At 39.4% G+C, this 12,885-nt stretch overlaps 1 protein-coding gene across 1 annotated transcript; it reads right to left on the bottom strand.

Moving 5' to 3' along the window:
• Positions 1-3,308: 3,308 nt before the first annotated feature.
• Positions 3,309-12,679, bottom strand: LOC134674670 (farnesol dehydrogenase-like). The gene is made up of 6 exons (XM_063532794.1): positions 12,408-12,679; positions 11,705-11,870; positions 10,989-11,130; positions 9,370-9,499; positions 3,760-3,918; positions 3,309-3,410 (listed from the first exon to the last, which is right to left on the bottom strand). Exons 1-6 carry the CDS (start codon positions 12,537-12,539, stop codon positions 3,366-3,368), a joined length of 774 nt encoding a protein of 257 aa, XP_063388864.1. The 5' UTR covers positions 12,540-12,679; the 3' UTR covers positions 3,309-3,365.
• Positions 12,680-12,885: the final 206 nt, after the last annotated feature.

Genomic DNA, 12,885 nt, shown 5'->3' with positions numbered 1-12,885 from the left:
AATAACTAATAGTACTATACAATTCCATTATTAATTAAACAGCAGTGCGCTCGCTTACCTAAGTCTTATTACCCACTGCTCGCGACCATTGCTACTTAACTGCATTTGGTCATGGAACGATACCTACATATTTGCCGTGACTTATTTTTCAAAAGTGTTGTTCAATAAAAAGACACGTCAAGATTGTTTACCTTTTTTCTAATTAGGATTAGAATAGGATTTTTTATCTATTTATGGTTTTAGCTATTTTGGTGGTGCAATACTCACTAATCTCACTATTAAATGTCCAATGTAAAGTTACCCCAAAATGGTTAGACAATAGAATTTATTTAACTGTATGTGCCTAAAGGTTCCCACTGATTAACAGCCCACCTGTATCGGCCTGTCAGTTGCTCGGAACTGTCAAAATTTTGTTCTAACTGACAGGCCGATATCGTACTTACCTATCTCAAAATATTTTAACCACAGTCTCCCAACACACACTACACACTAACTTCAATGATTTTCTTAATACCTAGGAGCTACAACAGACCATGCAATGCCTCAAGAAGTGAGTTCAATGTCTGATCATGTTGTCCCCGATATGATATGAGTAAACATTTTTCTAGAGAAACTACATATACTTACCTCTGAATTTTCCTCGGCATTCATTGCAAACACAGACTCCCTCTTATAAGATCCCCCATTTTTAATTAAGAGCCATTATTACTGTGCAAATCAGGTAGAAAAGCCTTGCCTAGAATGCCTAGTTTCCACGGTTTATTGTTAATCTAAAATCATAGAAGTGGGTAGCTACTTAGGTTAAATCTTAATTATTACTATAATTAGTGTAGCATGTGTGTCTTTGATGGTTGGTGGCGCAAACCGTCCTATTTATTCACTGGATCTTGGAGTAGGTAGTCTTTGACTGGAACTAACCTATTACCATAACAATAAATGCGTTTAACTATGAGAATTCGGTACGCTTCAGACCTAATCGTTAAACTGTACAAAACTTTGAAACAAATCTACGATACTAAAATCGCAACCGCAACCGCACCGTACCGCACCGTTGGCATTTGGTTCGACAGCGTGTTGACGCTTTTATTAAGATTTGGCATGGCACTGACCTCAAACATATCATTTGCTAGCGTAAATATAAAGGAATAATATTATATTTATCCTTTGCACCCGGTACAGCCCGCGGAGGTCTTTTAGATTAAAATATTTTAATATTTAGATATATACTTGGTCAAGCAGATCTTGTCAGTAGAAAAAGGCGGCAAATTTGAAAAATGTAGGCGCGAAGGGATAGCGTCTCATAGAAAATTTGAATTTCGCGCCTTTTTCTACTGACAAGATTTGCTTGACCATCTATATTTAAGTTACTTTTGTATGATTATTTATGTACCTTTAACCTTTTGTATAATAAATAAATATATACCTTTTAAGACTAAAACCAAAAATATTACTTTGCTATTCCGCGAAAAGATAACAAGCTAGTCAATCAGTGCTAACCCGTTATAATTACTTGTGTATACAAATCGCTCCAGTTTTACACAACACAAGTACACAAGTACCTAACACAAGTAAGGTGTGTTAAGTATACACAAGTAAGTATAACGGGTTAGCACTGATTGACCACGTTATCTTTTCGCGGATTAGCAAAGTAATATTTTTGGTTTTAATTAATATGGATTTCCGCAAAGTAACGCCTGATTCTATTCGCTTTTTAAGACTGTTTTTCTTTTTATTATACTTGAATTTTATTGATAGAAAAAATTTCTACGTGCATAATTATTACACTAGACTTTACCTGTACCTACCTAGGTACCTTTAAAGTCTTTAAACTGCATCCAGGCTATATTCTTTCACAACTCAGGCACTACTAGTAGGTACTGGTAGGTACACTAAAACACGACAGTGTGAACTAAAGACAAATTATTTATCTAAGCAAAAACCGAATGCGTTATTTTTTGCATAAGGTCATCAAGTGACCTTTAAAATTATCTCTTTCGTCAGACATAAACTAAGAATATAGCAATCATATATTTGTATAATATATACACAGACAAGTCATCCACCAGACTGAGCATAGTCGCGCTACCCCCTCTGCCACGCATACGGTAATTTTACTCCATGTTCGAGTCGAAGTGTCTTTGTGTGAAGTCCGTGTCTTTGAACGGACCAATCACGGCACGGGACTTCGCTCACCTCGTCCCGCGCACCCCCGCATTTTTGGCATCATTGGTTGCATTAAATAATTGCTCTAAACTCGGTCTGGAGGATTCCTAGTCTATGAATATATACCTACTCATGGATAAATTTAGAGGAACGCAAAAAAAAAGGATTAACTAGGTACTGGATTACAGCTATTAGCTTAGCTTGTGGGCATGTTAGGTTCATGGGTGACTGTAAAGGATGACTTACGTTAGACCGGGCCGTGTCTGGGCCGCAGCTCCCGTGAGCGTGAGTCAGGCGGTTCGTCTGCTCGTTTGCCTCCTAAATAAGAAATAAAACATGCGCATTCAAATGTGATGTATATCTACTCACTTAGTTTATATAGGTACAACTATACATCATCATCATCATCATCTCAGCAATAAGACGTCCACCGCTGAACATAGGTCTCCCCCTTGGATCTCCATACGTGCCGATAGGAAGCGACCCGCATCCAACGTCTTCCGGCGACAAGGTCGTCTGTCCATCTTGTGGACGGACGTCCTACGCTGCGCTTGCTAGCAACTACAACTATAGAAACTATACATATCAAATAGAAATTATTTTTATAGCACTGAATGTACCTGGTCTACTCTTATAAGCCCAGACTTTGTCACAGCCGTACACAGAGTAACTCAGCCATTGTGGTTTTTCCTTGTTGAAAATCAATAAAAATATTGCTATTGATGTATAAAATACCTATCTTTACTTTCCTTTGCTGTCTGTCACAGCACAGTCAATTCGTCACGAAAGAACTGGAGCGATTTGGTATCGTCTTGGGTCGTCGCATTCATTTTTCGTCAAGTTCTTAAATCAGTCGTATTCACAATCATCGGTGGCTTTCAATGTAGAATGAGTGACGAAAGCAGAATAGGACTAATTTAAGAACTTGACGAATAACGAATGGGACGACCCAAGACGATACCAGCGATTTGTTTGAAATTTGGTACACATCCGTAAGACGGAGACCCAAAGACGGAGGTGGAACCGGACGTCCACTTTTCATAATAATCCTTAAATTAGGTAGTTTCATATCGTCTCTCAAACGGTTCATCACACCTTTTGATGGCAAATGAAATACAAATTAATTTGTAAACGTTTATATTTTTGTTCCACTTTGATGCAACGTGGCATTATAAGCCAGCCGCTATTTCATTGTTCTTCATTTAGTGCCTTATCTCATGGAGAGGGTTGATAGTCAACTCCAATATCTGAAAACAATATTATTTATTGATAAACTTCCTGGGTTCAGGCCATAGACATAATACTCGTAAAGTAGACTGCGCTCTCGCCTCTCAAAAACCTGCCGGGCGAAATAGTTCGAGGGAGATCTCTGAACTTTTTTTTTCTTTAGGGCAACTAGTTTAGGGTAAGTGACAATTGAATGAAGGTTGCCACAGTTTAACAATACATGCTACTATTTATAGGCGTGGTATATATGACCTACGTCTGGTCGGTTGTCGGGTCAACGTCCTCTCTCAAGAGGCGGCCCATTATGCGACCCTTTTCTGTATCAGGTCGAGAGGAGACTGCAACACAAGATATGGGGGGCTGTCTTACATTGACGTCGGGAGGCGAAGACACAGCATAAATCAAGGCATCGGCAACGTCTTGCGTGCGAAGTTTGGGCGTGGCAGAGTTCGCCTGGTCGGCTATCTGGGCGACGTCGTCGTCCACCAGGCGGCCCATATCCGTGTCCACCAGGCCAGGGGAGAGACTCTGTAAAAGTAGTGTTAATGCTGGCTTAAAGGTACTGATATAGTAAAATACTGATCGGCAGTGGAGCAGAGGGCCTAGAAATTGCTATCGTACATAGACAAACGCTATTAAACGAACAAAAATAATGTATCGGGAAAAGTCACGTGACTGTGTATTTCTATACATTATGTAACTTTCCATTGGCATAAACAATTATATAATATACGTAAGTATAGCGTTTTATGCCAACGATTTTAATCTTGGCTAGGCCCCTTGAGGGCCTTTTAGAGACCACATGACAATATTTATGAATATCAATAGCTATACTATTACAATTGCCATCGGATTTTATCAGGCGTTTCCACTTCGTACTATCAAACTTAAGGCGAGGTAAGCTCTTAGAAACGTAATTTTAATGCCATTTTATTAAGAAACGGCAAAGATTAAACACGTGAAAAAAATATATGTTGTTTTTGAGACCTTTATCTAAGTACGTCGGGTACTCGTTACATAACTGGACAAACTTCGCTCGATAGAAAAAAAATCCAAACATACCCTTATTTTCCACCTTAAAACTCATTTCATTTAAATATTATACTACTTTATGTATTGAAAATCACATCAAAATAAACGTCTGTAATGATGTAATGTCCGTCGGGTTTAATCTTGTTAATTTCGTAACACATATAACTTTAAACTCAAAATTTTCGAATTCACGGCACCATTTACTCACGCCCCCGCTGCCATCTCACCGCTCAGTCCCGAGCGGGACGCGTTGGAGGTCGGACGCTCGCCAATTTTTGAAGCGCTCCATATTACGATTAGTTGATAGTACCTACAGTTTTTCATGGTATAACTCTAGATTCTAAACTCAAGTGGGGTCCCCATATTTCTGCTCTTTCAAATAGACTGAGTTCTGCAGCTTTTGCAGTGAGCAAAACGTTTGCTAACCTATGTGTAAACAACTCGATCAGTATTTATTTTCATAACTGCCATAGCATTATGTCATCATAAGACAGAAGGAGCAACCGTTCAGATACTATTGTAACATTGATACGACCGAATAGTTACTAGAGTTAAACTAAGAAAAGTCTTTAGGCGATTTTGATAGCCCACGCAGTGCAAGTATTATTTACACTCATAATTTCATAGAAGTTTGACATTTAAAATAACACTTGCACTGCGTGGGCTATTAAATCCGCTGCAGACTTTTCTTCGTCTAACTCTAAATACCATTTTTGTTCTGCAGAAGAAGGCTATTCAAGCAATATATAAAATGAACCATAGAATTTCGTAAAAATTAGTGCCTACGTTAAATCATGGGATTAGTTGTCAAGCGGACCCCAGGCTCTCATGAGCCTGTGGCGAAATGCCGGGATGACGCGAGGAAGAAGAAGATATAAAATGAACCATAGAGACTTACTTAGAGATAAATTTCATTAAATTTACATAAATTTGTGACATTCATAATATCGATATCTTTGGGTTCAATTGGCGTAAAGGACATTTTGGCGAAAATTAGTTATATATGCAGTTTTATTCAGAATTCCAAGCGCTTTCGTCCTGCATAGTTAAAATTTCGATATCTTTTAAAAAGTTGCCTTTACGACCCAATTTTTTACTATGATTTTGCAAAAACACCTTAGCTCAGGAACCATAAATGAACAGTCATAAATTACATGTTCATAGATGTTATCGTAAAGGTTACCGCTAAATATAAATATTGTTGTAAATGACTCACATGTCTTTTGCTGTCCTTTAAGCCCTTCATTTGTCTTGATGATTTTTCATATCGTATGGTCAAGATGGTCATAAAGGACATATTTTAGTATTGATATTATTTTACTTGCCCTTTACAACCCGCCCTAAAAATGATTTTACCATAAGTACATGAAGCGAACCAGGTTGTACAGGACTTTTCTAATATTAATGTGTCTTAATATTATGTTTTGATAATGTGTCTTTTACTACCACAAATTAATTTCTAAACTCTAAATTCAAAACTAATATCATGGACGTAGCGGTGTATAATATCAAATAAAAAGTTTCCTGGGACCTTTATTACTATCATCATCATCATCATTTCAGCCTATATACGTCCCACTGCTGAGCACAGGCCTCCTCTCATGCGCGAGAGGGCTTGGGCTATAGTCCCCACGCTAGCCCAATGCGGATTGGGGACTTTATTACTATAATGTCCTTAAATTTGAAATCATTTACGCTAAGAGTTTTTTCCGCAGTTATCTTTATTCATGGGCGTAAAGGTCTATAATACCAAATTATTAAATAGTTTTATGGGCCCTTTATTACTAAAATGTAAAGTTTGCCCTTTAACTTAGAAACCTCAGCTCAGGTTTTTTCAGCAACTATCGTTATTTTACTCGCAGTGGAATCTCTTATAGTCCTGCGACAACATACTGGCCTGTACATAATACACTCTGTACCTTTCTGATTCGCATTTTTTGTTGATTAAGAGAACAAGACAAGTGTATCAGCGACTGCCCATCGCCTCGCTATCCCGATTCTCATCGGAGATGCAGCTTGATCGGGCGCAGGGATATGTTATGCCTGTTATTATTCGTCCCTGAGCAGTGGAAGTGGTTGTTTGTGTGTAATTTAATTATTTCTGTCATTGCATGAGCTCAGCTACACTAACTCGTTGATATAAAACAAAAAAACTTCGTTTCAAGCACTTTAAAAAGTTTGAAACGTATCTGGACGAAGAAGTAATTAATATTTAATGACCAAATCGGTTTAAATTAATTCGTTTACTTAATTGTTTCATAATCGTTTTAAAATAAGATACTCGATGATGTATAGAAAGTAAGTTACGCAGACGTTAGCGAATATGTCAGTGTCAAAGTCGTGGTAAGGCTATTGATTAAAAATTCTAGTACTAAAAAGCTTTCACATATATCTTATACAAGAACATCCATTATTACAAAAAAAAATGAAAATTGAACGACTGTTCCAATTGAATATTATTATGATTTAAATTTCATCGAACTGAATAAATGCTATAGGTAGGACCTTGGACCTTAGGAGGATAGGGGATTATTAAGGACTGTGTTTGACAACTTATAGGACGATCGACAGCGGCATATTTTATCAATGGTATCGATATTATCGAACTTTTGTCTTACAGTGTGTTTAATCTATCTAAATGAAACCACACTTGAAGACTAGTTAAATCTCTCAGGTTACATAAACATACATAGATAGCTAAGAGTACATTCATACTAAAAAAACTCGGCAAGTTCAATAAAATATTGTCCGAACGATAGACAATATTATGTCCACTATATAATAAAACAATATAACAATTAATATGAGCCTATTTTTAACATTACTTTTAAATCGATCATTTAGGAATAGGAAATCGTTTAGGAGTAGCAAATTAGTTTTTGAACACTCGCTTATCTCGGCAGTCCAGTGTAATATTGCACGCGCCCGGTCAAGACAAAACTGAAGATACCTTTGGGTTCGATTGGCGTAAAGGACAAAATGCTACTTTTCAGGAGACGCGAATAACTGCGATGTTTTGTTTAATGTTGATATATTTTTATTTATTTATCGAGCTATATTTTTGATGTGTATTGGAAAAGTATTCAAAATGTTAGTCTCTTTAACCTAAATTAGCGATCATATCTATAAATTCAATACGAAAGAAGTTGATGTCCTTTAAAATTGGTCAAAAACACTATGAATGTCCTTTACGACAATGACATCTTTGATAATTTAGTGAGTCTTGTTTGGTAGGGGGTCGTAAGTGACATACTCAGACATTTTTATTCTAAATTCAGGGTGTATTCGTTACCAACTACGGTACACATCGACTACCGTAGGCTCGAAGGGTTTAACGGACAAAACGCGATTTTTAGGAGAGCCAAAAACGCTTTGGTTTTGAGAAAAAAAATCATACCTTTTTGTTTGTTTCAATAAACGGATGTCTGTATTTATGGCTTATTCTTAACTTTTTGAGTTCTTTTGAACTGACTGCTTGAACTTATAATACAATACTTATTTACGAAAATAGCATGTCCGTTACGCCAAAAAACACGACTGTTTTTAAGAAGGGCGTCCCTTACGCCTCTTTTTTATGGTTGTTTTATTAGAAAAAGGGCTTAATGTACTTACAAAAAATGTTTGCTAAAAAACATTTTTTTTAATTTGTTTATATTACTGCAGCAGAATCACTGCTGTCCTAGCATCTATATCTATTTATTTATGTCTATCAATACAATTTATAACAATTACTTTTACTATACTATGTAATTTATAACTTGTCATTTACGCCCCCTGAGCTAAGGTGTTTTTCCAAAATCATAGTATAAAATTGAGAACATTTAAAGAGATATTGAATATTTAACTATACAGAACGAAAGCGCTTGGACTTTTGAATAAAACTGTATATATAACTCATTTTCGCCAAAATGTCCTTTACGCCAATTGAACCCAAAAGTATCGATTTCTAAAGCTTATTATATCACACAAGACTACATGAATTATAAAACAACGTGGAATTAAATGTGATTAGAAATGATTGATTTTTATTATTTTACTGTGGAATACTTACTTATTTTGTGGTTTGACGACCGGTCTGGCCTAGTGGGTAGTGACCCTGCCTGCGAAGCCGATGGTCCTGGGTTCGAATCCCAGTAAGGGCATTTATTTGTATGATGATACAGATATATGTTCCTGAGTCATGGGTGTTTTCTATGTATTTAAGTATTTGTATATTATATATATCGTTGTCTGAGTACCCACAACACAGGCCTTCTTGAGCTTACTGTGGGACTTAGTCAATCTGTGTAAGAATGTCCCATAATATTTATTTATTTATTTATTATTTATTTATTTAATACTCTACATACAATTATCTATACTTACCACCATTGTAAATTTCATTAAATACTCATCAAAATACGAATTAGCCTATAAACAATCTCAATTTTATTTATTTCGTCAATATATAAACCTCATTCAATATAAATTTCCGTAAAAAATTTCGGAACTAACAAACCAGAATACGGATGGCGACAGAATAAGGAAGTAGACGTGTTGCGCGGGAATCGTGCGGTGGGGCGCGCGGGGTGCCCCCCTGCCTATTCTATCGCTGCGTCTGCTTCACCCCCTTGAAAACGTAAAACTCCAGTATAAGAGCGCCTTAACGTGGTTAAGATGGTGCAAGTGCGGAAGCGCGGTACCGGTACAGAAGGATGTGACAGTGCCTGCCCATCTTAAAGTCTCCACGCCAAGGTATTATGCCAAGTCAAGTTAGGGTGGTCCGAGTCTACACACAGTAGGTAATACACACATATGTTTAGGGAGTTACGGAGGTCTTAAAAATCCGAGTCTGTGTGTGTGCCAGTTCGTTGGTTAACGCGGTGCAAAAGGCGGTAACAGCGCTTAGTCATCAGGTACAAGTAGGCCACTGTTATCGACCGTGTATTTGACACATTAAGGACTTACTGTGGTCTTAATCCGGGCCTTAGCGTGTGCCAGTTCGTCGTTCAGCACGGTGCAGAAGGCGGTGATAGCGTGTTTGGTCATTGGGTACAAGTTGGCCACTGGTATGGATGGGAGGTAGTGACCTGCTACGCTGAAAAGTTAAGATACCTATACACCGTGTTTTTATTGAATTCCGTTAACTTCGGACACACACACAATCTCGGTCAACAAGTTTAGTAGCAAATGTATGAACTGATTCTAAACACTAATCAATATGTAAACCGGCCCTAAGACAAGTGTGATGATGATGATGCTCTCCTGACCGATTTCGGCCCCAGCGACTGTGTGCTCTGGACTAGGCAATTTTTAGCTCGTGTTATTAGAGTGTAGCTGATCCACTCTCTGATGCGCTCTTAGGTGGCTCACGTACCCTATCTTCTTGCTAAATACTCGAGCGCATTTTGGGCACGTCAGCACACCACCTACATAGTTGTAGGAAATTGAGGTTGGCGGCCGAGCCTTAAGCTCATCACGTTTTTTGTCGAGCTCACTGCGGCGTTACGTCTCAAAAATGTTAACTCTATCATTAATGAGGCGCCGCCATTCGGGCCGCTGCGCTGCCTTCCGCTCCCAGTCAGAGGGCTCTAGTTGGCATCTCTTCATATGTCTTTTCAGAACATCCTTATATCGTACGCTTATAGAGGCCTTATAGGAAAAATATCAATTATTGATTATCTCCGAAACGGAGTTAATTAGAATATCGGTGTCTTTGAGAAAGTTACTTGTTTTAAGCTCAGAAATGCACCCTTGAAATTAACAGAAAACAAAAAAAACACGGTGTAGACCGACCGCTTAAATGAGTCCTCGCCTGCGCGGTACGGGGGCGACGGGGTATGACGTGGCGGGGAAGGTGCGGGCGCCGTACGCCTGCCGCCCGCACCTTCCCCGCCACCCTTAGTCGTCCTACCCCGTCGCCCCCGTACCGCGCAGGCGAGGACTCATTTAAGCGGTCGTCTATAGCTTTAAAGTCTCCGCCATTGAGCCAGCATGAGATCTGCAGTAAAGTCCTTGCCCCCGTGTCAATGTACGAAATTCTCTGTTTGGCGTTAAGAACCTTATACCTATAGTTTTTCGATTGGCAATAATATCACTTGCTCTCTCTAACGCATAAATGCGTCCCTTGGAGTGGCCGGCGCTGGCCCATCGTGTAGAAGACCTTATTATACGAGTATGTCATCCAGATGCGTAACAAATTCGCGTTATCGAAGAGCGCACCTACACTGGTTTTTTGAGCATTGACTAGTCCGCGCTCTGCAAGAACCAATTAGAAAAATTAAGACCCTTTTTTGCAGGTAGGCAGCACGTGCGGTTTTACTTAACAATAGACAAAGGATTAGCAGTTCGGGCACAGAATAAATAATAGTACCAGGTACAGAAGACTCACTCTCTAACAAAACGCGTCTGCCACGATCAGCACAGATATGGCCGCTAGGTGGCGACAGCGCCACGCGCGGCTTATGGCAAACCCCAAAATTGGGGTCGAACGGATGGACTTTTGGCTACCTGTAGCAAAGCGAGGAAATCGCGGAGTGAGCCACGCCTGGTTCGGGGCCAGTTACAAGTCTACAGGCTATACCAACCTGTTGATATGAATAATGTGTCCTTCCACTCCCCGTTTCTTCATGGATGCGACGGCGTAGCGCGAGCACAGTACATAGCCGGTGATATTCACGTCAATAATTTGCTGGACTTGTGCATTTTGTAGCGGGTTGCTCAAGGCCTCTGAAATAGAGGGTTGATATTTAAAGGATGAATAAGTCGAATTTAACCTGTCGTGAGTTATTTTAAGCTTATTCTACGGTTTAACTCACTTAGCGCGTAGTTTTAGTAGGCTTTTCCATTATTGTGTGATTCTTGCTTCTATGCCAGGCCAGTTCGAACGTACACTGATATCAGAATGATGTACATTTCGCTCGTTCTTGTCCATTCATGTATCAACACGGGCGACACGCACGTAACTAAATAACATGATTCAAATAATATCATTTGGATGTCAGTGTGTCTTGCGTTCAAATTGGCCTGTTATTAGTCTTGACGATTTTTTTAGCTTCAGGTTTCAATGTAATACGAGCATGTATTACAAACATCTAATATATTTAATTGTCAATATTTAAGTTGTGTTTGTGTAAAATAAGGGCTTAATATTTCGTTTTGCGTGTTGTATATCATCGAACTATTTTTAAGTTTCACATGCCAATTAGTGGCCAACGTCTATAATTGCACGTACTGTAGGTATGTCTTGAATGTTATCTATTATGTTCATGTGAATAAAATCATTCATTGAGCTATAACTGACCGGTGATATGCCCGCTGAGCAACAACGCCGCATTGTTGACGAGCAGGTCCACGCCGCCGTGCTCGGTCTCCACCCGCTCGAACGCCGCCGCGATCTCCTCCGGCTTGCCCACGTCGCACCGCACGGCGTAGATCTTGCCGGCGCCGGTCACGTCGGCTTGCAGTTGCTAGACAATTACGTGGAGAATGAACTGCTTGTAGAGGGGCCACACAGCTGATCTGTAGTAGTTGATCACAGCTGATCAGCTGTTACCCATAAAAGAGACATTTAATTTATAATAATAATTTGCCGCATCTCTTTGATGCGTTCACGCTCCAATGAACAATGACAATGTAATTACGAGAATAAAATAGATAAATCTTTTACCAATTATTACGCAAAGTGATTCAGAACAAAGACGCAACATATGAAACCCTAAGGTATATATATAAGCCAAGCATTTTAATTAGGTAATAAAGGTTCATTATTTTCTCGACAATTGCGTTGTAATTAACTCCCGCCGTACTCTTCATGCTTCCGTTGCTCTTATGTGTTGACAGATGAATCAAAGGGCCTACCGCGAACCACGTTCGACGTGTTCCCTCTCTGTCGCACTTGTAAATTCGTAAGTAAGTCTGACATAGGCAGCCCGTCGAACGTGGTTCGCAGACAATTTATGTAAAATTGTCCCATAACATTTATTAAAAAAACATAGTGTACTGACCTGAACTAGTTCTTCCCTCCTGGCGAGCCCCACCACGCGCAGACCCTCGTTGGCAAGCCGGACACAGATGGCAGCCCCGATGCCCGCGCTCGCGCCCGTCACCACCGCAGTCTTGCCGACCCAACGCTCCATAATCGACTAGGTAAATCTAGGTATAGGATCTTTAATAGATAAAAAACAACTTGTTTATAGCTAAATAAAGGCTTAAGGGGCGCCTGATTAACAGTTCGCCGGACGGTGTCGGCCTGCAAGTGTTCGGAACTGTCAAAATTTTGTTCTAACTGACAGGCCGATACCGTCCGGCGGACTGTTAATCACTGGGCCCCTTTAAGAGCCCATCAATATGTACACTAGCGCCGCTGCTAATTAATCGTGATCATTTAAATTTAACGAAAGATATTTAATAAAGAGGGCCGAGGCCGAGAGCCTATGTACGTACTGTATTTTGTATTTAAGTGCCTTTTGAATACATCAAACT

The sequence above is a fragment of the Cydia fagiglandana genome, chromosome 20, assembly GCF_963556715.1.
Source record: "Cydia fagiglandana chromosome 20, ilCydFagi1.1, whole genome shotgun sequence".
NCBI lineage: Eukaryota > Metazoa > Arthropoda > Insecta > Lepidoptera > Tortricidae > Cydia > Cydia fagiglandana.
Note: the sequence above shows the minus strand (reverse complement) of the source record. Positions and strands in the feature narration are given on the sequence as shown.

Excerpts from the sequence above, each read along its gene's own strand:
- LOC134674670 (XM_063532794.1), bottom strand. The coding sequence starts at position 12,539 with ATGGAGCGTTGGGTCGGCAAGACTGCGGTGGTGACGGGCGCGAGCGCG. Across the intron at positions 9,500-10,988 it reads CACATTATTCATATCAACAG|CGTAGCAGGTCACTACCTCC; the intron begins GTTGGTATAGCC and ends TTAACTTTTCAG. Across the intron at positions 3,411-3,759 it reads CTTCGCCTCCCGACGTCAAT|ATATTGGAGTTGACTATCAA; the intron begins GTAAGACAGCCC and ends TATTGTTTTCAG.